Source organism: Gopherus evgoodei, chromosome 10 (genome assembly GCF_007399415.2).
Source record: "Gopherus evgoodei ecotype Sinaloan lineage chromosome 10, rGopEvg1_v1.p, whole genome shotgun sequence".
Lineage (NCBI taxonomy): Eukaryota > Metazoa > Chordata > Testudines > Testudinidae > Gopherus > Gopherus evgoodei.
The window spans coordinates 40,464,566-40,488,042 of record NC_044331.1 but is presented as its reverse complement, the minus strand read 5'-3'; the positions used below and the strand labels follow the sequence as shown (position 1 = coordinate 40,488,042).

Here is a 23,477-nt window from a genome sequence, read left to right as displayed (position 1 = left end):
TTGGTCTGACCCAATATAGCCATTCTTATGTTCCTATGTAAAAATTAATTAATTAATAAAAATGTTTAGTACAGAAACTCCCCAAGACAACGACTTCTTGAGATAGCAACAATGTGAGATAATGACCTTGGCAAATAATGAATTTAAAAAAAAAAACTTGGCCTACTAGGAAATGTATATTTATAAAAGTTTCTTAGTCACAAATCTAGCATTCTGGAGCAAAGTTATTAAAACACAGCCCAACAAACAAATGTTCCTTTAACGTGTCCCTCCCTTCTCCCTCTACCACACCCCACTTGTAGTTGTTGTCCTTGGTCAGTGAAGACCCAGAGTTCAGAGGTGCTTTTGCATGAGTTTCCCTCCCACCCTGGGGGGTGGGGGAGTGGGAGGGGTGAGGGCATCTTGCTCATTCCTCCAGCTGCTCGCCACTTGCTCTGGCTGCTTACACTGGCTGCAGTTGTTTGTCATGCCACCATTCACTTCACCACTCCATTGCTGATGGCCCTGAGCCATCTCCTTTTGCTGCCACCTGTCACTGTGACCTCCGTGAGTTGGTCCATTGAGGTTTCACCCAGCTTTCAGTGATTTCAGCTCTCACTGGGGGAACCTCACAGCGAGTGCAGGCTGGGCTGTCTTTTCCACAGACATGGGGGTTTCCTGCAGCAGGTCTAAGCACTTAGACCTGATTATTAATGGTTTCCGCTCTGGTGACCACTTAACAAAACAAAAAAGACTTTCTATGGAGTCTAATAAGCTCTATCTTTAAATAGGGGAGAGGGGCAAGTCAAATAATGCCTGTGACTCTTAGGCACAGCCCACACCACCAAGCCAAACCCCTGTCCCATCCCCCCACCCCCTTCACTGGGATCCACCATCCAAAGCTCTTGTTTAGGGAATGCAGTTCAGCTGAGGGTGACCAGTGCTTAATTTGTAATGAAAGAGGTGCCAGGGCTCAAACAAGTTTTTTACTTACATAACTGATGTGGCAAGCCTAGAGGTCCCTGGGCTATGAACTGACAAGCCTAGAGGGGCTGGGGCTCAGCCCTGGCAAAAATTAAGCATTGAGGGTGACCCCCTCAATCAAGACAGGATAAGTATAGTTCTGCTACCCTTTACTCATACAATAAGGATAACAACATTTCATGACCGCCCCCCCCCATTCAATACTAAAATGGTTTGTAACCCAACATCAGCCAAAACTGATCACTTAGGTGGCACAGTTCTGTCTGCTGGATACCTAGGACGAGTGGGTGAGCTCATGTAAATACAGTCTGGTCCTGCAGCCTTCCCCGTCCCCTGGCTCATCACTAGCTGTCAGGTGAGAGTTTATTCAGACCTTGCTTACAAATCTTAATTTGAAATTATAAGGTTGGCCAACATTGCTGAAATGAGTGTGCCAACATTGTCAGAAAAAACAAGAGCTGTGTGAAGAAGTCAGTCTTTGTTCATACTTTTCAAACCTATTATACTTTTTAGGTACAAGTATTATATCATACACTGTATATGCCTTTAAAGTGTGTATTAATGTTTCAATTTCAATTCAAATTTCCAACCAATGACTAAATTGGCAACACTGTATAACTACTAGTTGATCACTGGGAGGGTGTTGGGAAAATTCGAGGGGGTTACACCCCCACTGAGGGGGTGTGTATAGGGAAATCCCTGCAAACTGCTGCAGAAGGCACTGTTTTGAGAAGTGGCCGAGAGGTCAGAAAGCCAGGGAGGATCACAGAGAGCAGTCATTGCCTGGCTAGCTGGGGCTGGGTTAGCTGGCATTATGTATTAGCCTCATTTGATAGATGTAACAGTAACCCCTGGGGACAATGGACACTGACCCTGCCATGTGATGGGGTAATAACCTTGTCACTCCAACCAGGTCATGTGACTGGGACCAGATAATGCAATTCAGCCTTAGACCCTTATTATACAGGGAGGGTCATGGGAGATCCCCAATGCTTGAGAGCAGAGATGAGGAGTAGGGTGATCCTGTGGCCCAGGTGGAGGGATGGGTGGGGGGGAGAGGAATCCCTGGGCACAGACAGGGAGAGGGGCAGGAGGTGGTGGGAAGCAGTGCATGGGTGGGGAGAGGTCCCAATTCCCGGGGCTGGGATGTAAGGAGGATATTAGTGTCCAGGCAGTTAGAGGAATGTGAGTGGAGCCTGGCATGCAGGCAGAGCAGGGAGTATGTATTTGGGGGGTCCCAGTGCTGTGGCTAAGGATGGGAGTAATGGTGCCTGGGGGGAATGGGGCTGGGGAGAGGAGGTTGTGATGAAGTGCATGGGGGTCCCAGTGGCCTGCTGAGGTTTGAGAGGGTCTTGGTCCTGGATGTGAGGGGCTCCTGATGGCCTGTCTGAGGAGGTTCCTAGTCTGGGGGGGAGGGAGTTCTGGAGCTGGGGGGTCCCGGGCAGTCCATGTGCCCGGTGTCCAAGTATGGTGATCCCGGTGTCCAGTACGGGCGTCACAGTGCAGGGGTCTTTGTGCCCAGTGCCCGGTTCGGGAGTCCTGGTGCAGGGTATCCTTGTGCCCAGTGCGGGTGTCCAGGTGTTCGGTTTCGAGTCCCAGGCGGGGGGGCCTGGTGCCCAATGTCCCAGTACCCGGTGCCGGAACCCGGCTGCGGGGTGCCCCCGGCTGTCCGGCTCCGAGTGAGTGACAGCCCCATGTGCGGCAGGGCGCGGCGCCCGGGGGCTGGAAATGCTGACAGAGGCGCTGCTGCTATAAATAGCCGCTGATGGAGAGGGGCGGGCGCTGAGCGGGGGGCGCAGGACAGGCCGGGGACCGCCCCCGGGCAGCCCGCTCCCCCAGTGCGCCCCGGCCCCGGGACGCGCAGTCCCCGTGTCGTCGGGGCTCCGGGCGGGCAGGCGCCGCCGGGTGGAGATGGGCTCCCGCCGGAGACCCCTGAGCCGCTCCTACTCGGTCAACGGGCGCTACTCGCTCTACAGCCCCAGCAGCGCCCCGGGCCCCGGGGCCGAGAGCGAGGAGTGGGAGGGGCCCGGCTGGAGCACCCGGCCCGACAGCCGCAGCTACCTGCTCAGCATCCGGCCCGAGAACAGGTGGGGGCCGGCCGGGGGTCTGGGCCCCACGCGGGGCTGGGTCCAGCAATGTCCGGCGAGTGACGGGGCTGGGCCGCTGGTGTCTGCGGGGCCGGGGAAGGGGGTGAGGGCCGGGCTGGGGGTGCCTAAGAGCGAGGCTGGAGGCCAGGCCGGTGGGGGCAGCGGGGGCCCCGCGGGTGGGCGGGCGCTGTGGCTGCGGCGGCGGCCTCGGCATTTGGCCCTGAAGCTCCTTGCGCCCTGCAGCTGCAGCTTGACGCAGCCCGGGCCTGAAGGACGCTGGGTGGAGGGGCTGCCGGTCCGGTCCCTGGCACGTGGGGCAGCGGCCAAGGGTCCCGCGGTGGAGAGGGCCGCCCTTAAAGGAGCGCCCACGTGTCGGATCCAGGGTCAGTGCTGGCCAAACCCCAGTGCTTTGTCCCTTCCAGGGCACCTGTGGCCTCCCAGCCGGGACTAGCCAGGGCACAGTCAGAGCCTGCCCCCTAGGGAAGTTCCATTTGTAACTGTCCCAGGTGCAGTACTGGGCCTAAAGCTGGCTGAAGACAGCTGGGCCTGTGTGTAAGAATGGGAATGGATAATCCATACTGTCTGATCTGATGCATGTGTGGCCTATGTAGGGTGTTGGGTCATTTCACCTCTCCCCTTGTGAGATTATTTCCCTGGGTGCATTTGTGTAACTACCAGCCATTCTGGCAGCCAGTTTAGGTACTATCCCTAGGGAATGCTATTATCAAGACTTGCACTGAAGTGCAGGTGAGCTCACACTGTGCATTACACTCAGGTAACTAACATAGAAACACAAATGGCATCAGTGAGCAATAGCAATGAATATTGTAGGAAGCAGAAGAGGAATAGCATGCTTCTTCTATCTGTAATGGGAAATGTAATGGCAGAAAGGCCAAAAAGTGCAGTGCTTCATTTCTACCTACAGTGGGTCCCTTTCCCCCACTCCCCTGATCCTCAAACAGTTGCTGGGTTTCTGTGGAACTTGGGAAGCTTTGTTGTAACTCTTGTATAAGCACCTAGTAATATACTTTGATGGATGACTTATACATAGATAAAAAGAATGACACTTCAGGGCCCACAGTGGAGAGGCATTGGCTCAATGAGGCACTTGTTTCTGAATGATAGAATAGTCCTTTGGAATAACACATAGCTTTGTACTCAGGAGCTGTGAAGGCACTGGCTGGCAGTAATCCTCAAGAGAGGAAGAATGAGCTTGTATTTGGTGCGACAATCCTAGTTCTGTCACAGATTTCCTGGGTGACTGGGCAAGCTGTTTACACAAACTGAGGGCTGATTTTGCAAACTCAGGTACCCCATCTGCTTCATATACATAACCCTGGATTGGCCTGCTAAACCCAGGGTTGTGAGTTCAATCCTTGCAGGAGCCATTTGGGGTAAAAATCTATCTGGGGATTGGTCCTACTTTGAGCAGGGGGTTGGACTAGATGTCCTCCTGAGGTCCCTTCCAACTCTGATATTCTATGATTAAAGAAACAAGTGCATTGTTGCTGCCCTCTGCTTCAGTCTCAGGTTGGGAGGTGTAACTCCTGTGAGTGGTATTCTGGTTTTATTGTTGGTGGAAAGTTAAGGAGCAGGAACCTTGCATTTATATCTGGAATAAAGCTCTCCCTCCAGCTTTCTGGAATCTCATTCTTGTTTAGGGTGACCAGATGTCCTGATTTTATAAGGACAGTCTCACTATTTGGGGCTTTATCTTATGTAAGCAGCAATTACCCACCACCCTCTGTTCTGATTTTTCAGACTTGCTTTCTGGTCACCCTAGTCTTGTTGTTACAGCTCCATTGTACCTGAGGGGTGCAGTTTTCTTGCAAGGCTTCTGTGGAGAGGAGGAGATTCCTTGGGTAGCTTGGGCCCAATGTATGGTGGAGTGATACATGTATGCCACAAAGTTCCACAGTATCCAATGTTGTACTATGTCCAGTAATGAGCATAGAGGTGTGCCGGTTGCCCATGTTGAGGAGATCAGTGTGATCACAGAGCTGTGTCCTACTCTACAGAGCATGGGAGAGGGCTCCAGTACAAGGGTGAAAGGCAGCTACTACTGGAGTTGGCTCTTTAGAAGTGTCTTGAGTCTTGCCAAAAAATGGCAGTTTAGACACTGGATTGGAAATCTGGTTGGGTCCAGTAATTGGTCCTTAAATGCTTTTTTCAGAAGAGTGAAAAATGTCATGACATTCTGGTCATTTGTCTCTCAATGACTGTCAAAATTGCCCTGCTTACAGGTAAAAACATCTACTGTCCTTTCAAACTCAGCCTGGGCTCTGACACTGACACTGGGTTCTCTGCTTCTTATGTGTCCAGACTGTAATAAATATCATGCAGGCCAAATTATGCATTAAATCTCACTTTTGCAACCTATGAATGCTATGACATGGCCAGTAGAATTTGGCAAACAATTGTCTTAATTTACTAGAAAGAAAAAAATTGTTCGCTACATTTTACAGGAGTAAAAGTACAAGTTGAAAATTAGGTGGCGAGGGAATTTGAAGAACAATCGTTTATACATAAAACAAACTCATGCGTTCGAAGCAGGAAGTGTGTGAGAATTTGAAGCTAGATCACAGGAAGTGAAGATGCATTTAGATGGGATAAGAACAGTGCAGAGAAGATAAGTTGCATCTGTCTTTGCCACAGAGGATACTAGAGGTACCTACCTCAAACCTATACTTTTTGGGTAATGGAGGTACTAAGAGAATGAAGTGTCAAAAGGAGATGCTCTAACAAAGTCATAAATAGCAAAACAACAGGTCATCAAAACCAGATAAAGCAGCAAAGAATCCTGTGGCACCTTGTAGACTAACAGACGTTTTGGAGCATGAGCTTTCGTGGGTGAATACCTACTTCCTCAGATGCAAAACCAGATAATACATGCCAGAGTTCTGAATGAATTTAAGAGTGAAGTGGCTAAGCTGTTCCCAAATACTTGCAGTCTCATTTAAAACAGTTGCTATACCAGAGAAATAGGTATAATATTTTCATTCTATAATATGGAAGAAAATGCATTAAGGGAGATCTGAGAATTACAGATCTGTGAGGCTCCCTTGGTGTGATAACTAAAATAAAAATTGCAGTCTACTAGAATTTTTTCAACTTTATCTTTACTGGATAAAGGAGAGCTGATTGCTCCAAATACCTTAGAATGTGAAAAAGTCTTTGACAGTTCTTCAAAATCACTCGTAAGATGACTAGGGATAGGTCTTCATTGTCAAAGGTGTAGTTTTACATGTTGAGCTGATTTAAGATATCTTGGTGTAAAATCTCTCATGGAGACAAGGTTCTCTGTTTGGGCTTGTCTACACTGGCACTTTACAGTGCTGCAACTGTCTTGCTCAGGGGTGTGAACCACCCCAAGGGCTCCCCGCGCTAGTAGCTGTGCTCCCCATGGAGGTTTTTTTTTATAGCACTGGGAGAGCTCTTTCCCAGCCCTATGCTGTGACTACAAAAGCCACATGCCCTCAGTTTACAGCAGTATAGGTAGGTAAGGACAACTGCAGGTGGAGGGGGAGACAGTATTGACTTCAGTTAACTACCTGTGCCTTGTCTCCACTAAGATTTCACAGGGAGTATGTGTGTGTGTGTGTGTGTGTGTGTGAGAGAGCATCTCACTGTAATTTTACTGCTAAAAGAGGTGTTGACATAGCCTAGGTAGTCATGAGGTGAGAGATGTAAACTACTGTCTTGGATTAGAAATGGGCTAAAACAGTACGACTAACACCTTTTCTTCACTAGGAAAAAAGATGTGTAACCTGTGCTAGCTAACTCAAGATAGCTAACTTCAGGTAATTCTTAGTGAAGACAAGGCTGGTGGTAGTTTTCACACAGTAGCATGTCAAGGTAAACTTTAATTCATGTGAAGACTACAGACTTGCTTGCGTTCACTGGGATTTTAATGCGAGTTAAGAACACACCTATTTTCTAGTGAAGAGACATGGTCAACGGCCAGTTTTCAGCATGGCAAATGGCTAATGGTGCCCCCAGTAAATATCTACCAATTACGTACAGAAAAGTCAAAAGAACATGAAGGTTGGACAGTCAGGAGCTCAAAAGTTGGGAATTGTCAGTATTAGGGTTGCCTGGGCCCCCTACTCTGCACAGTTTGTGTTATGATGCAGTCTCTAATTACATGATCACATGCTGTTATTTCCACAAGACTGCTGCCTCACCCAGTGCACAGGACAGATGGTGCTCAGAGTCACTAGCTGTTCAGCATTTGTTCTCATCATTCAGTGTGACCTCAGGCCAGATATATCGCACACCATCCAAAACCAGACCTAAATACAGAATTCTTAATTTTTATGGTGGCTGTCACCATAGTCTCTGAATGCATCAGGAACAATAATGAATTTATTCTTCACACCACCCCAGTGAGGTGATATCCTCATTCTATAGATGGGAGATGGAAATTGATTTATACATAATTTTTCACTGATTTATTTATTGAATTTTTTGGGTGCCCAATATGAGGTGCCTAGGGCCTGATTTTTTTTTTCTCAGAACTTTGTATGTTCAAAGCACACCTCCAGTCAACTTTTGCAGCTGTGATTGCTTAGCATTTCTGAAAGTTAGGTCTCAAGTTGGGCACCTAAGAAAATGAGGCACATACAATTAGTGACCACTTAGGAAAACTTTGGTTTAAATGACTTGTCCAGTATCACATAGGAACTCTGTGGCAGAGAGAGAATCCAGTGCTGCTGGTGGCATTCAACTGCCCTGTAAACGGTCTGGGACTCACTACTCACAGCACCTCCTGCTGGTGATTTCAGGAATTAGCTTGATTCCAGTGGAGCACCCCCTCCTGATGGTGTCCCATCCATTGTTCTCCCCTCTGCTCTCCGCTGCTGTCTCTGGACCCGCGTTGCTCCCTGCTTGGCAGCATCCTCTTCGAGGCCACTACCCTCCAGCAGTGCCCCTTAGTCCATCTGCACCCCCTTCCAGGGATCGGTGATCAGCAGTCCTCCACCCCAGCCACCATGTGCAGCCACACACCCCAAAGTCTAATCCCTCTTGTCAGGGATCGGGCATAGTCTATAATGGCTGGATGTACTCCAAGGAGGAAGGGGGGGACCCAGGCCCGCCCTCTACTCTGGGTCCTGGCCCAGGGACCCTCTGGCATCAGCCTCGCTGTCCTTTCTTTCCCTTCCTCTGTCTGTTTCCCTGGGCCACTTCCCCTACAGCCCCTTGCACCTGCTAGGCCCTTCCCTTCAGGGCCTGCAGCCTGGCAGCTATGGGCTAGAGACTTCTAGCCTCCCTGAGCCTGCACTGCGCTGTCTGCAGTGCTAGTCTCCCCTTGGAGACTGACCTTCCCCTGTCAAAGGCCTGGGACTGACTGACTGCTCCTGCTCTGGGCAGCCTTTATATATGGGTGAGCCTGGCCCTGATTGGCTCCCCATAAGCCCTTTTCTGATTGGTTCCTGGGCTGTGCAGGCTCCCCGGCCTGCCACAGCCCATCCTCCCAGGGACTACATGCCCCAACCACAAAATCATCCTTTCTCCTTGCAAGCACCTGCCTCATTCCCAACACACCTTATTTCTGCAACAAATGAGGCAGGGATCCTATAGCCAACAGACTCCCTCACTATACAGCCCTGGTTCATTCTCTAAGCGCTGTCTATCCTGTGCACTGAGTGCTTGATCTGGTTCCCATTGAAGTTGTTGGCAAAATTCCCTTGTCTTCTATTGTGCAGGGTCAGAGTCTGAATGAAGCAAGGTACTATGGGGAACAAGTAGTTTGTGATCATGTAATTAAAGACTGTATCCTAACAAGTTTGAAAAGGGAGTGAACCATGATGCTGTATTGCTTGTAAATGACCGCTATTTAGGTTAGTCCAATCTAGATAAAACTGAGGAACTTCAGAAGGACCTAAAAAGTTAGGTGAGTGAACAGCGAAATAGCAGAAGGAATGCAATATTGACACATGCTAGGTAATGCATTTTTGAATTACTGATCTACGCTTCTTGGTTTTAAATTAACCATAGGCACTCAGGCAAACTCCCTGGGCATCACTGTGGCAATGTTAAAGAAAACGTCTGGTAACTGCATGGTGGTAGTTAAAAAAGCACACTAGATGTTATGCTTTAAAGAAAGTGATAGATAACACTGACAATACAATACCATTGTATATAAATCGGTGTCCCTACACCTGGAACACTGCTTGGAGTTCTCCTCACCCTTGCTTAAGAGAATTAGAAGGGGTGTAAGGTGGTGAAGATGATTAGATGCATACAGACTTCTACATGAGTAAAGACTGGGAAGGACTGCTTACTTTAGAAGAGATGAACAAGCGAAGACCTAACCTGTGTATTCTCTGACCTTTCTTACAATACAAGAACAAGGGAGTGTCACAGGAAACTTAAAGGGAGCACATTTAAAACTGGTAAAATGTATTTATTTGGGAGTTAACTTACTCATCGCCAAAGCCAAGTGATTTTCAGTATTAAGAAGGGCTAGACCCGGACCAGCCTCAGAGGTTGGGAATATTTGGGTGGGTGGGTGTCCCCAGAATATCCAGTAGTTCAGTGGTTAGAGCTCTCACCTGGGCAGTGGGACCCAGATTCAAATCCTTGGACCCAGGTCTCCTATCTCCCAGGTGAGCACCCTGACTACCAGGCTATTGGATATTTTGGGGTGGTGCTCTGTTTCTCTGGTTGAAGATGTTCAACTGTATAAATATTCATTGTGCGAGAGCAAGAAAAAGTTTGAATCTGTAGCCCACTGGTTAGGCTGGTTCCAGTCCCTGCTCTAAATCAGCCAGAGCAGGGATTTGAATACGGTTTTCCCACATCCCACCTGAGTGCCCTAGCGCTGGGCTATTGGTTGTAACAGGGTGGGGTGCCCCTTTCTCGTTTGTGAGAAAGGGCTGACCTACCTGAGATTTCTTACTGCAGGAGAGGGTTCATGGCTAAGAATCCTGGACAGAGATAGGGGTCTCCCTCCAGCCTGTCAGGCAGGCACTTAATCACCTTTGTGCTTCTGGGATTGAAGCCTCAACCCTTTTCTCTGCATGTCACTCCTGGCTGACTTAGACAGATTCCCACTCAGTGTGCTGGCTCCTGAAAGGTGCCCAAGGGTACATCCACACTGCACAAGCCTTACAGTGGCATGTAGAGTACATAGCACACCAACTACCATGGGTATAAATAGCAATGTAGATGGTGAGGCATTGCTTAGTTCGAGGAGATTAAAGGTGCATCCGAACCTTTAGGGTACGTACCCTATACTGCTCTGCGCGTGCCCAAGCAGTGCTTCCCCCGCCTACACTGTTATTTTTATAAGTCTAGTGTCCCACTGCCAGAGCCTTTCCCCACCAAAGGGAAAGACTCTGGCAGTGGGGAAAGGCTCCAACAGCTCCCCGTTGCTTCCCTCCTGCAAGAGCTTTTCACTGCTATGTGTAGCCAGCTACACACCGCAGTGTGGATGCAGCCCGCTTTTCACTGCAGCAGGTAGCTATGCATACTCTTCATGCTGCCACCAGTGGTGTGCAGTGTAGAAATAAACTCCCTGTGCATTGTGTGAGGAATCTGGATGCCTAACTCAGGACTAACAATACCAGTAGGTGGCAGAGTGCGTAGGAGTTGGCACTTGGCATTGTCCCTTTATGGATCTAGCCCCTCTTAACCTTCTTGGATAACTTCCTTTTCCATTGTAGACCAGCTCAGAGAGATGCTACTATCACCCAGCATGTGCAATGAATTTCTAAGTTCTGTGCTCTTCTGACCAGGAATTGCTCACGGACTAACATGTCTTGCATCAGCCTATAAAGTGAAGGTGAAAGATCTGGCTGTAATACAACAGGCTGAGAACACAGGCATTCATTTAGTTCCTGAAAAGCATGCTCCGCTTCCTTATTTTCTAGAAGTTCTTTCTTGGATGGTTTGGCTTTTGTAAGCTCCCACAGGAGTTTGCTTTGTCAATAAATATTTGCTAAGAAACCAACTCAAGGAAGGACTTAACATCCTTGTTATTATGGGATGTGGGGATTTTGGTGTGCTGACATTATCTGGACAGCATCCCAATCTCAGAAAGGTAGCGGGGCCATTAATCACTCCACATGCATAAATAACTCTTCATGAGATGGTCTCTAGACTGTACCTTTTTGCGGCAGAGACCTCTTTCTGTTCTGGGTTTGTGTAGCACCCAGCACAAGGAGGCCCTGGTCCATGACTGGGCTGCATTTTCAGGCCTCTTCCAATGAGACTTGCCAATATCCACTAGCTACATCCTGAGTGGTCAAGTGCTAAGCACCTGTGAGTTGGTCCAGAATCAGTTTGTTGGAAGAGACTGAAATTAACCTCCTTTATAAAGCTCTTTGGGATTTAGTGATGAAAAGCTTTATATAAGAACAATGTATGATTATTAATTGGTTGTGCATCTCTCTTCTAGCATTGTTCAACCTGTGTGTGTGAATTTTAGTCTTCCTTTGGGACGATAATAAAGTGATGGCCACAGACTCTGAATGAATTCCTCTACCATCTCCTGCACTTGAACTTCTCCCATCTGAAGTGTGCAGCTCCTGGGAGCAGTGCAGTGTTCTGTCAAGAGTCTGTCAAGAGTCTGTTCCAGCCTTTGCAGTAACCTTAACTTTAAATTGTCAGATGCAAACCAAACATTATGCAGTTTTTGAATCGAAAATAATTTCTGCAGAAAATGTCTCCTACTACTCATTGAGCCCTAATTCTGACCCTCGCTTTGTGACCTTGGCCAAGTCACTTAACCCATCTATGCATCCATTTTCTGGTCCATAAAATGGTATGATACTACTAATAAAGATACTGTAAAGTTCTCAGTATTCTACTGATAAAGTAGTGCCCCGTACTAATTATTACCACTATGCATGAAGCAGTAAGCACACTCGTGACATAAATGCTGATGCATGATATTTGGTAAGGAGTGGGATACCATTACAGGAAATACTTGAAAGCAGACTAAGATCACAACATGTATGGGATAGCTTCATTGTTTTTTGGTCTTAAACTCAAAATGCAAACAAAATCAAACTCCCTCAGAGTTCCACAACAACTTCAACAACCACCTATCCATTAAACTCTCTGGAACGCTCCCACACTAGCATCCACTTCCTGGACACCATGATCAGCTTCAACAATAGAATCCTACAGCCAACCATATACAAGAAACGCCTGGATCACCACATCTACCTTCATAGGTCCAGTAACTACTGCAAACCAACCAAGAAAATTGGTTATCTACAGCCAGATACTCAGATACTACAGAAAGTGCTCTGAGGAGAAAGTCTGGGATATACACCTTAGCACACTTAAAACCATCTTCACCAAACAAGGACACTCCACCAGAGAAGTAGATTGCGTCGTGGAATGGGCCACCTAAATATAGGGTGACCATATACGAACTGTGAAAAAAACGGGACAGAAGTAGGGGATAATAGGTGCCTATATAAGAAAAAAAACAGGACTGTCCCTATAAAAATGGGACATCTGGTCAGTCTACCTAAATAGCCTGAGAGAACCTGCTTCAATACAGAAATAAAACCCCGCTGACCACACACCCCTTCCACCCCACACTGGAACCCCTGTGGGGTGTCATCAAACAGCTACAACCCATACTCAATGGGGACCCCATCCTGAAAGAAATCTTTCCTGAGCCCCCACTTCTGGCTTTCAAACTACCCCACAACCTCTCCAAGTGGCAAGTTCATCATCAGAAACAAACTCCCCACAAACCAGGACACACCCAGTCAAAGCGGCACCAGAACAACAGATGCAAAACCTTCAGAGAGCTCTCCACTGCTACAATGATCCACACCCACCACAATGCACCTTTCAGGAGTCTCATGGATCCTACACATGTATATCACAACATGTAGTGTACCTCATCCGGTGCACTAAATGCTCCAATAACCACTATGTGGGTGAAACCAGACAATCATTATACTGTCAAATGAACTCACACAAGAAAATAGGAAACAAATACCTTATCGCTTTTCACAAAGCAGTCACTCTATATCTGACCTATCAGTCCTCATCCTGAAAGGAAACCCCTGCAACACTTCAAAAGATGAGCCTGGGAACTTAAATTCATAACTCTGCTGGACACTAAAAATCATGGACTTAACAGAGACACTAGATTTATGGCTTATTACAACAATCTGTAACCCACTAACCCCCTCCTCTTGTGCTATGACTGCAGAAGTGTTAATGAGCAACTCTATCTTGAATGATCCCTTAGAACGGTGGTTTTTAAACTTTTTCTGGTGACCCAGTTGAAGAAAATTGTTGATGCCTGTGAGCCATTGGAGCTGGGAATGAGGGGTTTGGGATGTGGGAGGGGCTCAGGGCTGAGGCAGAGGGTTGGGGTGCAGAAGTGAGGACTGTAAGATGGGGCCAGGAATGAGGGTTCAGGATGTGGAAGGGGGCTCTGGGCTGAGGCAGGGGACTGGGGTGCGGGAGAGGGTCAGGGCTCTGGACTGGGAGTGCAGGCTCTGGGGTGGGGCTGGGTATGAGGGATTTGGGATGCAGGAAGGGGCTCTGGTTTTTGGGGGGGGCTATGGGCTGGGGATTGGGGCATGGGCTTTCCTTTGGCAGCTTCTGGTCAGCGGTGCGGCAGGGGTGCTAAGGCAGGCTTCCTTTCTGTCCTGGGACCATGTTGCACCCTGGAAGCAGCCAGCAGCAGGTACGGCTCCTAGCTGGAGGCGTGCAGGCACTGCCCCCCCCATTAGCTGGGAATTGGCCAGTGCAAGTGCAGAGCTGGTGCTCGGGCCAGTGCACAGAGCCCCATGGCCCCCCTGCCTAGGAGCTGGACCTGCTGCAGGCTGCTTCCGGGATGCAGTGCGGTGTCAGAACGGGTAGGGACCAGCCTGCCTTAGCCGGGCAGCACTGCTGATGGGACTTCTAACGGCCAGGTCAGTGGTGCTGACTAGAGCTGCTGCAACCCAGTGAGTTTCATTCCCCAACTCATTACTGGGTTGCAGCCCACAGTTTGAAAACCACTGCCTTAGAATATGTGGTAACTACTTATGCTAAACAATCTCTTCCACCTTGTAGCTGTGACCAGTGGGGTACCTTTCCCAGAGCTGAAGAAGAGCTCTGTGTGCCTTGAAAGCTTGTTTCTCTCTCTCACCAACAGAAGTTGCTCCAGCAAAAGATATTACCTCACCCAACTTGTGTCTAAAAAAAAAAAAAAAAATCCAGGGTAGTTACTGGACAGTAGAGAGATCAGAAAATGTTCAGTCTGGCTCATAGCTCTAGAGGTCCCTTCCACCTCTACATTTCTTTGATCCTATGTTTCTGTTTCCAGTAGAGTTAACCTTGCCGGCAGAAAAGTTCAAATGAAATCTTAAACCAAGCCATTTGCATGTGCCAAGCAGTATCTTATGTCAGAGGGCAGTAAAACAGATCCAACAATGTCTAGCACTAAAGTGCCAGGAGATCCCACCTTCTGCCACCAGAGAGAATGAAATCCTAGCTTCACTTTGTGTGGGCCTGACTCCAATCTTCTGACATGTGGGCCAATGGCGTCCCCCCCCTCCACCTTCTCAGAGGCGGCTTAAATGAGCTACTGTGTGGGAATTGAGGATTAAAATGCGTTAGTGATTTGCTGTGTCTGCTAGAACACATGCAGCTCAGTAACCAGCTATAGTGTGTATCTGCATATGCATGTGTGGAGCCAAGCTATCCAGGTATCCCCTCACCAACTTCTGTCCATTCCAGTACGTAGGCATGACCAGGAAGGAGAACACTGACGTTTAACTAAATAAATGGCAGGGACTAGGTGAAAGCAGATATTTTTGGGAGGGAGGGGGAAATTCTTCTCAATCAGAGGACTTAGAAGTACCAGGTGCAATTAATTGCATCTTAAAAACAAAAATCTTATGCAAAAAATGTGAATGGGGAGTGGCGTGTGCGCGCACACGCGCGCGCACGCGCGTCCAGTGTCGTCTTTTATAAAAACACAGTGCTGACAATTGCTCAGCCTCCTTGGCGTGCAAGAGGACTGAAATTTGGCAAGTGTTACAGTTGCACGTAACCAAAGGCTCTTGCCCCGCCCCCAGCTTAAAGGCAAGAAATCCCTGCATTATATAGGGCAGATGATGCTTAGGGGATGAATTTGGTTTATTTAGTGAAGGAGGCTGTTATCTGTAGAGGAGGCTATTATCTGTAGGATCCTTTCTTGATTTGTTGCAGAACTTGGAAGGTGTGTAGTTCACAAGACAGATTGCAGGAAGAGAATGGATAGTCATGTAGCTACAACAGGTGAATGCCACAGAGAAAAACTGAATTCCATCTCTTTCTCTGCTACAGAATTTGAATATGATGTTGGTTAAGCCACTTAGTGACCAACTCAATAAACCTGAGGCCTGATTTTCAGAAGTTGAACACTCCACTGCAACTGAATTCTATGGGGGCTGTAGATGCTCCCATCTTGGGCAGTCAGGCAGCAGGGTCTGCAGGAGTAAGCAGGAGCTGATGTAAGTTGTCATACCCTCATGTAAATCAATGGATCTATGACAGCTTGGATCAGCTGAGGATCTGCCCCAGGGAACTCAGGAGACCCTGAGTTTGAATCTTTCCTCTGTCAATGGCCTGTTCTGTGGCCTTGTGCAAGTGACTTGGAGATTGTCCTTACCCACCTCCTGCCAGAGTGTTGTGGATTAATTAATGACTGTACCAACTGAACGAAATCTGTTTAGAAACTGCTGATGATCCCCTTGTGTGGAAGTGCTTACATTGGTTTAACTTAGTTAAATTGGTGCATCTGTGTGGAGAAAAGGCCTTAGTGGAGTTTTTCAAACTTTGGCCTGAATCTGCCTGTGCCAGTGTCCTGTCTGTAGGACCCCGACCCCCACCCCTCACAGGGGTATTGAGAAGTTACATCTGTTAAAAATTTGAGTTGCTCAGATCCTTCAGTGGTGAGCAACAACACAGAAAAGCCCAAGATACAATGGATGACAATCCCATACTGTGTGCAGGCTTCGTAGAGGGTTCAGTAAACAAAGCAGTGGCCACACATTACATGTCAAAGATTAAAACAAATAACTGAGCAACTTCATTTCTTTAGCCTTGTCCATCCTGTGCACTGAGTGAGGCAGGGGTTCTGTAGACAATGTGTAAGTAGGCTGTATCATAATGTGAACACACAACAGCTGTGGTTGTACAGGGAGCCTTAATTCTGGCACTTCCTAATTCCTGAGTGTTTACTTTACAACCTGAAAAAACAATTTTTAATGTTGCTTTTTTGTATGTGATAAAAAGTCACTGTTCTGTACTTCCCACTTTCTCCAATACTATCGTCTAGTCTCTTCTCAACTACCCAAGAGAAAAAGCCAGACTGGAAGGTCAAAGGGCCACAGAATCCCAGTTCCAAGTGTCTAAATGCTTTCACATCTCTGTCCCAGAGCACTGTGTTCCTAGTTCTGCATCTTTGCCTAGCAACACACATTTCAGAGAAACAGCTCCATCTAGGGGCAGCCCAGAGCACAGATGTGCTGCTTGAGGACACTCCACATCTGTGCAGCTTCTGCTGTCTGTATTCCTTCCCTGGACAACTGCTCTGGGGGAAGCCATGGAGAATGGGGAGCTTGAAGCACCTCTCCTCTGTATGATCAATGAGGGAGGAGGAGATAGGGAAGAGAAGTAGTAGGATGTGAGTTCCCTGCTTTTTGGGGTGAGCTGTTTAGGTATTTTGGAAGGGTCTGTGTGGTAGGGAGTGGTGGGGGTGGAGGAGATGACTGTGCTCTCCTCTGACATAGGCTGTCCCCCCATGTTACCCTGGGGGAGAATGTGTGGCTTGCAGAGTATGTGTTGTGAGGCGTCTGAGCAGCAAGTCCCAAGGTGTGTGAACAAACCCGCTCATCCTATAGAGGAATTGGCGAGCAAAGCAAGCTGTGGCACAGGAGACTGACAGGCCCACACTGAAGTGACCAAGGGTTCTGATTGGGGCCAGTAACATAGCTGAGGGACATGGTTTCCAAAGCTATGACTTTGACACAGTATGTCCTAACTTTGGGGTTCTGGTGGACCCAGCAGAGAAATATTCCAGAGTGGGACCTTTCCTGGAAAGCAAACCCTAGATCACAGCTGGAGGAGAGATGTTCCTCAGATACCCTAATCCCAGGTGATGGTCAGTAATACCTCACTTCACCCAGTGCCATTCCCAGAGCATCTGTTACCTGCTGCGCTTAATGAGAGAGGTGCTGCCTTCTGGATTTGCCTCTGCTTCCAAGTAATCTGAAGCTGCAGCCCCTTGTAAAGTTCATTGGTTGTGTTAACCAGCACCAGGCTTCTCCCTGGCTCCGAGGCACATGCTGCCATGCCCTGTCTCGGGCAAAGAGGTTTGTTTCTTTAACAGAAGTTTTCAAATAGAAAACAGTCTTACCTGCGTCCTTTGCCCCAGGACCACACCTTTGAGGGGTCTCTGGCACACCAGCTGCTGGCAGCCTCCATCAGCTCTGCTCCCTTCCTGGAGCAACAGCTGCAGGGCTGTCTACCTGGCCCCTTGCTGCAGGGACCCACAATAGTTAGCTCCCCTCTGGTGTGGCTTTCCCTTCCCAGGGCTCAACCTGTCTCAGGCCTGCTACCAGCCCTGTTTAAGTAGCTGGATAGGGCTTACCTGCTCTGGTCCAGGAGAGCTGGGTTTAGTCTGTCTACAGGAACCAGCTACCCTGTGCCCGTCTCTGGAGGGGTCAAGGGTCTGAGCAGATGTAGAACGGTCTGCACTGATGGATGGTGCTCCCTCTGGCATGTACATGAGCTTCCGCACTTTAGAGCATGGTCTGGAAAACTTGTGTCTTTTGCCCTGCAAGGTTAGGGTGGCCAGGTGTCTGGTTTTCAGCCAGAAAGTCTGGTTGAAAAGGGGACCTGCCAGTGCCCAGGCAGATCTACTGAGCGGACACCCAAAGTCCAGTTATTGCGGACAGGGGAGGCAGTGAGGTGCCGGGTCATCACCCGTGCCAGCCCCTGCTCAGCTGGGCCACCTCCTATCTGCATCTGGTGGCAGCAGCTCCCAGTCCCAGGTCCACATGCTGGTCCCTTCTGACCCAGGCAGGGGGGAGAAAAGAGGAAAAACAGTGAGCAACCAGAGGATAGGGGGGAGGAGCGAACAGGGGTGGGGCCTTGGGGAAAGGGGTGGCATGGGGGAGGTACCAGCGCTCTTGCTAGTGTGTCCAGTTTTAAAATATTACAGAATTGGCAATTCTATGTGTGGAGCTGTCATGCTAATCCATGAGATTAGTGCCAATGACATCAGCAAAGCCAGGGAACTGGACTCTACATGGAGTGCTGTCAAATGCTCAAAGGGAACAACAGAAAACATTTCCTCCCACCTGCTTTCATTGCTGGTGACCTTTGGGGCTGCTAGGAAGGCACAAAATTTCCAGTCACAAACTTATTTTCAAGTTGTGACCTTTTTACCCTAGGTAGTGAGAGTGTCTTGTGCAGATGCTAACCACTTGTGTGCAAGGGAATGTCACCTCTTGGTTTGCCATATTGTAAAAAGTCTCTGCGCAGCCATTTGCAAAAGCAAGTGACCTGTAAGTTGAAGGATTTTGTTCCCATTTTTGTTCATGTTGATTAGGGGCTCTACCTCTGCAAATGGAAACACTGGCAGGCTTGCCAGGTGCAGTTTTCAGAGGCTGTCTTGTGTTACTTTGCTAGCACTAGACTTTGAGTGCCTCTTTCTGTGCAATGAGGGACATAAGGTCTCTCGGACATAATTTCAGAAGCTCAGTGGGAGGCTTGATGGTTTTGAACCTTATTTTTGTTCCTAATTGCACTGTTCCCTCATCATAGCATCTTCCTAAAATGAAGGGGGAAGCTTTTTTTGGCTGTTGTGTCCCAGTCCGAAGTATGCAAGACTGAGTTGACTTGATCAGTTAACAAGTACCTACACTGAGAGAAGTTTCCTGATAGTAAAGGGCTCCTTAGTCTAACAGACAAAGGCAGAATAGGATCCAGTGGCTGGAAGATGATGCTAGATGGATTCAGAGTGGAAAAAAAGTACATATTAATTGCAGCAATTTACTTAGGGCTTTGGAAAATTCTCTGTCACTAACTCAGGACTAGGGATCTGTTGAAAGATGTGCTCTAGCTCAGTGGCTCTCAACCTTTCCAGACTACGGACCCCTTTCAGGAGCATGGTTTGTCTTGCATAACCCCAAGTTTCACCTCACTTAAAAACTACTTGCTTACAAAATCAGAGTGGCTGTGACACTTAGACATAAAAATACATCACTGAAAAATTGTTTCCTTTCTCATTGTTACCATATAATTATAAAGTAGATTGGAATGTAAATATTGTACTTACATTTCAGTATATAGAGTAGTGTAAACAAGTTGTATGAAATTTTAATTTGTACTGATATTTGCCTATTTTAGAACTAGGCAAATATGTAAATGAGTTGATGTATGCCCCAGAAGACCTCAGCATACCCCAGGGTTTCATGTACCCTTGGTTGAGAACCACTGCTCTAGCTCAGCCAGAAGTCATTAGGCTCAATGCAGGACTCACTGGGTGAGGTTCTCTTATGTGAGAGGTCAGACTGGATGATGTTGGTCCTTCTGCCTTTAACAAAAACAACAATCAATCTCTGGATTAGTGTCGTCTTGCTCATTTACGTATCTCCATCCATTTGTGTAGCTATTTGCAACATGACTACAACAGCTGACTGCTCCTGTACTATGGTCTGCTGAATATCCTTTGGAAACAAGAAAAGTAGGAGCAATGAGAGGCCAACTGAGTTTGCTTTAACATGTGAACTAATTTGTCTCCTAATTCTCTAAATTCCTCCTGGATAATAGCTGGCAAAAGAATTCTTTGTGTCGGATACCCTTCAAGTAGGACAAAGCTTCTGCTTCTCTTGGTTTCTTTCTATATGGATGATGATGTCATTACATAAAATGGCTCTATTTGGGCAGCCTTCTCATCCCTGTCAAAGTGTGACAGATTTCTGTTACCAATCTGCCTGAGGCGTCAGGTGATCAGGCTCAGGCTGCAGGATCGTTAGGGGAGGAGATGAAGGAGCACACCAAGGGTCTAAGTTTTAAAGCTTTATTAATAAAATAACAGCGGTGAGTACTGAGGGTTCCCCACGTCACTCGAAGGAAAGAAGAAAGTGTTAGTGCTCCAAGCCCTAACCCACATGCACTACCCGGGGCTGGCCAAGCCTGGGAGTAACATACACAGAAGTAGGGGGAGGGAAGAGGTGGATGGGAGTTCTGTCCTGTGCACAGGTCATCCGGGGTCTACTGTTGATCTCCAATTTGCTTCAGCTCTCAGGAGGGTTTTAAGTCCTGGGGTCTTTTGGGGGCGTTTCGTTCAGGGACCTCTGTCCCCTTTGCTCTTTGTACCAGTCAAAACTGGCTTTCTGCGGTGTCCTCAGCTTTCCCAAAACACACCAGCGTCAGGGATGTGAGACTCTGTTTCCCCCCTCTCTGGTCTTCGCCATCTCACTCATTTTCACAGCCCCTACAGTTCTGTTCAGCTGACTCCTCCTTTCTCATGGCTGGTCGGGGTTGGAATCCAGGCCCCTCTCTTTCTGGCGGACAGCCGAGAGTTGGTTGTATGCCATAGCCTTGGGCTGGAGTCAGTGTCTTATCTTCAGACCTAGCGGGGATGTTGCGTTAGCCCATTCTCTGCTCTTGCCCTCCCTCTTCTGCCTCTCGCAACCTGCAAAGAAATCTTTCACGCCACACTCACACCTTTAACCCTTCCCAGAATACTTTGCAATGCCTGCAACAGCGTAATCAACATACAATGCTGATCTGCCTCCCCAAGAGACCCCCTGAGGGAAGGGGCCCTTGGGGTGTGACAGAAGATGAGAGGGAAATCTAAAGCTGTGAGAGCCCCAAGTGAAGGTGGGTTATATCTGGTTTGCGTGACACCGCCTCCAGAGTCCCCATCAGAGCAATGTGCCTAGCCAGGTGGCCACAGAACCTCTGTCAACAGCAGTTGGCAGTTCACGGGTGCATTGCATAACTTTCTTGAGCCCAGCATATCATAAAGGCAATAAACCCTCCTGTTCCCCCCCATAACTCTTCTTCAGTTCCTCTTTGTCAGAGTGGTCACAGAGCCAGCCTTTCCCTTTCTCCATGTTTTACATATAATTCATGAAAAGGTAGACATTTCTGTGATGGGTTCCCCCCTGGGTGCCACCTGGAACTGGCTTACCACTGGGCCTGCCTGACCCACCAGCCTGGGCTCCCTTTATACTGTACTGCTGTGACAGACCCTCAACCTCCCTCCAGCACACATACAGGTAGGGACACACCCAGCTACAGCTACATACAGATGCTGAAATCAGCTCTGCATGGGAAAGCTTCAACTAAGGACCTGCCCAGCTACTCAAGTGCCCCCCTTCCACTCCCTGGAGTGTAAACTCAAAATTATACCGTTTTGCCTTGCACAGAGATCTGTACAGCATAAGCTCATGAAATTCTTCCCCTCCCTCAATGTGGAGAGGAAATATACACCAGTTTTCTGCCCCAAGTTATAACTCCTACACACTGGTTTGTGATAAACTAAAAACAAATTTGCTAACTACAGAAGATGGATTTTAAGTGATTATAAGGGATGGCAAACAGATCATAGCAGATTACCTAGCAAATAAATAAAAATGCAATCTAAGCTTAATATACTAAAGAAATTGGATATGAATAGCAAATTCTCACCCCTAAATGATGATTTAAGCCGGTTGCAGAGATTCTTAAGGGGCAAGCTGCACTTGCTTGCAGCTTAAAAGCCCAGGTATACATTCCTTTTACAGACTAGGACCCAGGTTAGAGGAATTTCAGCACTTCCACCCATTCAGTTCTTGTTCCTCCAGTGTTTCCAAGAGTCTCTTTTGGGCGGGGAGTCAGTGAAGAACCACAGTGATGTCACTCTCCTGCCTTAAATAGCTTTTGCATAGGGTGGGAACCCTTCGTCTCAAAGTTTGATTCCAACACCTTTCAGTGGAAAAACACTGGTATTCCAATATGGAGTCCAGTACCAGGTGATCTGATCACATACCCCTGTAGTGTCATGGCAGCCATGACTCAGAAGCTGTTTACAGCATCCTCAGGAATGCCTACCGGTGGGAGATTAGCCTCTTCTAAGGTCTGTTGTTTTCTCTAATAGCCCTTCCCAGCCAGCCATCTAGACTGAGTGTATTCTGCCTAGTGGGCATTCCCCAGGTGTAAACATATTTGTAATACAGATACACAGTCAATATTCCCAATTTCAGATACAAAAATGATCCAGACATACAAATAGGATAATCATACTCAGTAAATCATAACCTTTTCAATGATCTCACATGATCTATCTTGTATAAATACACCATACTTATGCCATAATCATACCATAATATCTCTCTGAAGAATATGGGATGCAGTGTCACCATTGTGTCTACACCAGAGGTGGGCAAACTACAGCCTGCGGGACCATCTTGCCCTGCCCTTGAGCTCCCAGCTGGGGAGGCTAGCCCCTGGCCCCCCCGTGCTGTCCCCCGTCTCCCGCCGCCTCAGCTCACCGTGCTGCCAGTGCTCTGGTGGCAGGGCTTCAAGCTCCTGCTGGGCAGCACAGTGGCGTGGCTGGCTCCATTCAGGTGGCATGGCTCCCAGTCCTGGGGATCTGAGCAGCATGGTAACGGGGCGGGGAGTGGGGAGATTGGATAAGGAGCAGTCAAGGGACAGGGATCGGGGGGTGGTTGGATAGGTGTTGGGGTCCCAGGAGGCCAGTCAGGGGGTGGGAGTGTGGATAGGGGTTGGGGTAGTCAGAGAATAAGGTGCAGGGCAGGTTGGATGGGTCGGGGGTTCTGAGGGGGCAGTCTGGGGGCGGGAAGTGGGAGGGGGCAGATAGGGGGTGGGGCCAGGCTGTTTGTGGAGGCACAGCCTTCTCTACCTGGCCCTCCATACAGTTTCGGATCCCCGATGTGTCCCTCGGACCAAAAAGTTTGCTCACCTTGGTCTACGCTGTACACTTTAGGTTGGACTTAGGCTGCTGCATTGGATTATATTTCTTTTTTGTATTGCCTCAGGCTTTGCCCAAAAGAGTTTGGAAAATGGGTTTGCTCAAGCTAGGGACCTTGACTTGAATGCTTGTGTTCCCAAATATGCCTAAGATGTACCTGGCGACTGTTCTATCTACCATGTACCTGCAAAAGGGTCCACAGTGTTCATCCATCCCCCAGTCAAACCATTTTTAAAGAATGTCTCAAACTGCCCTTCTGGGACTGTAACCTGTCATTGAACAAACCCAAGACAGCCCCCTTGAGACCCCTGGATCTTGCAATCTCTGCCATTTCTCACTGAAGGTCTCATTTTTAGAGCCATTACTTGGCCAGGAGGGTCTGAGTTGCATGCTCTGAGAGCCAACCAATTTATGCTGTGTTCCACACACAGCAGATGGGCCATGCTTCATCGTTGACTTGTGACAAAACTGCATCCGATTTTTATCAA

The 23,477-nt window shown here is 48.1% G+C and overlaps 1 protein-coding gene across 2 annotated transcripts in view; it reads left to right on the top strand.

Moving 5' to 3' along the window:
- The first annotated feature begins 2,814 nt into the window (after positions 1-2,814).
- The window catches only part of ALPK3 (alpha kinase 3), an 88,733-nt gene continuing 68,070 nt past the window's right edge, over positions 2,815-23,477 (top strand). For both annotated transcript variants that reach the window (XM_030578486.1, XM_030578485.1), the window contains exon 1: positions 2,815-3,050. In XM_030578486.1, the coding sequence (XP_030434346.1) occupies positions 2,875-3,050 (176 nt within the window). In that variant the 5' untranslated portion in view covers positions 2,815-2,874. The remainder of the gene's footprint in view (positions 3,051-23,477) is intronic.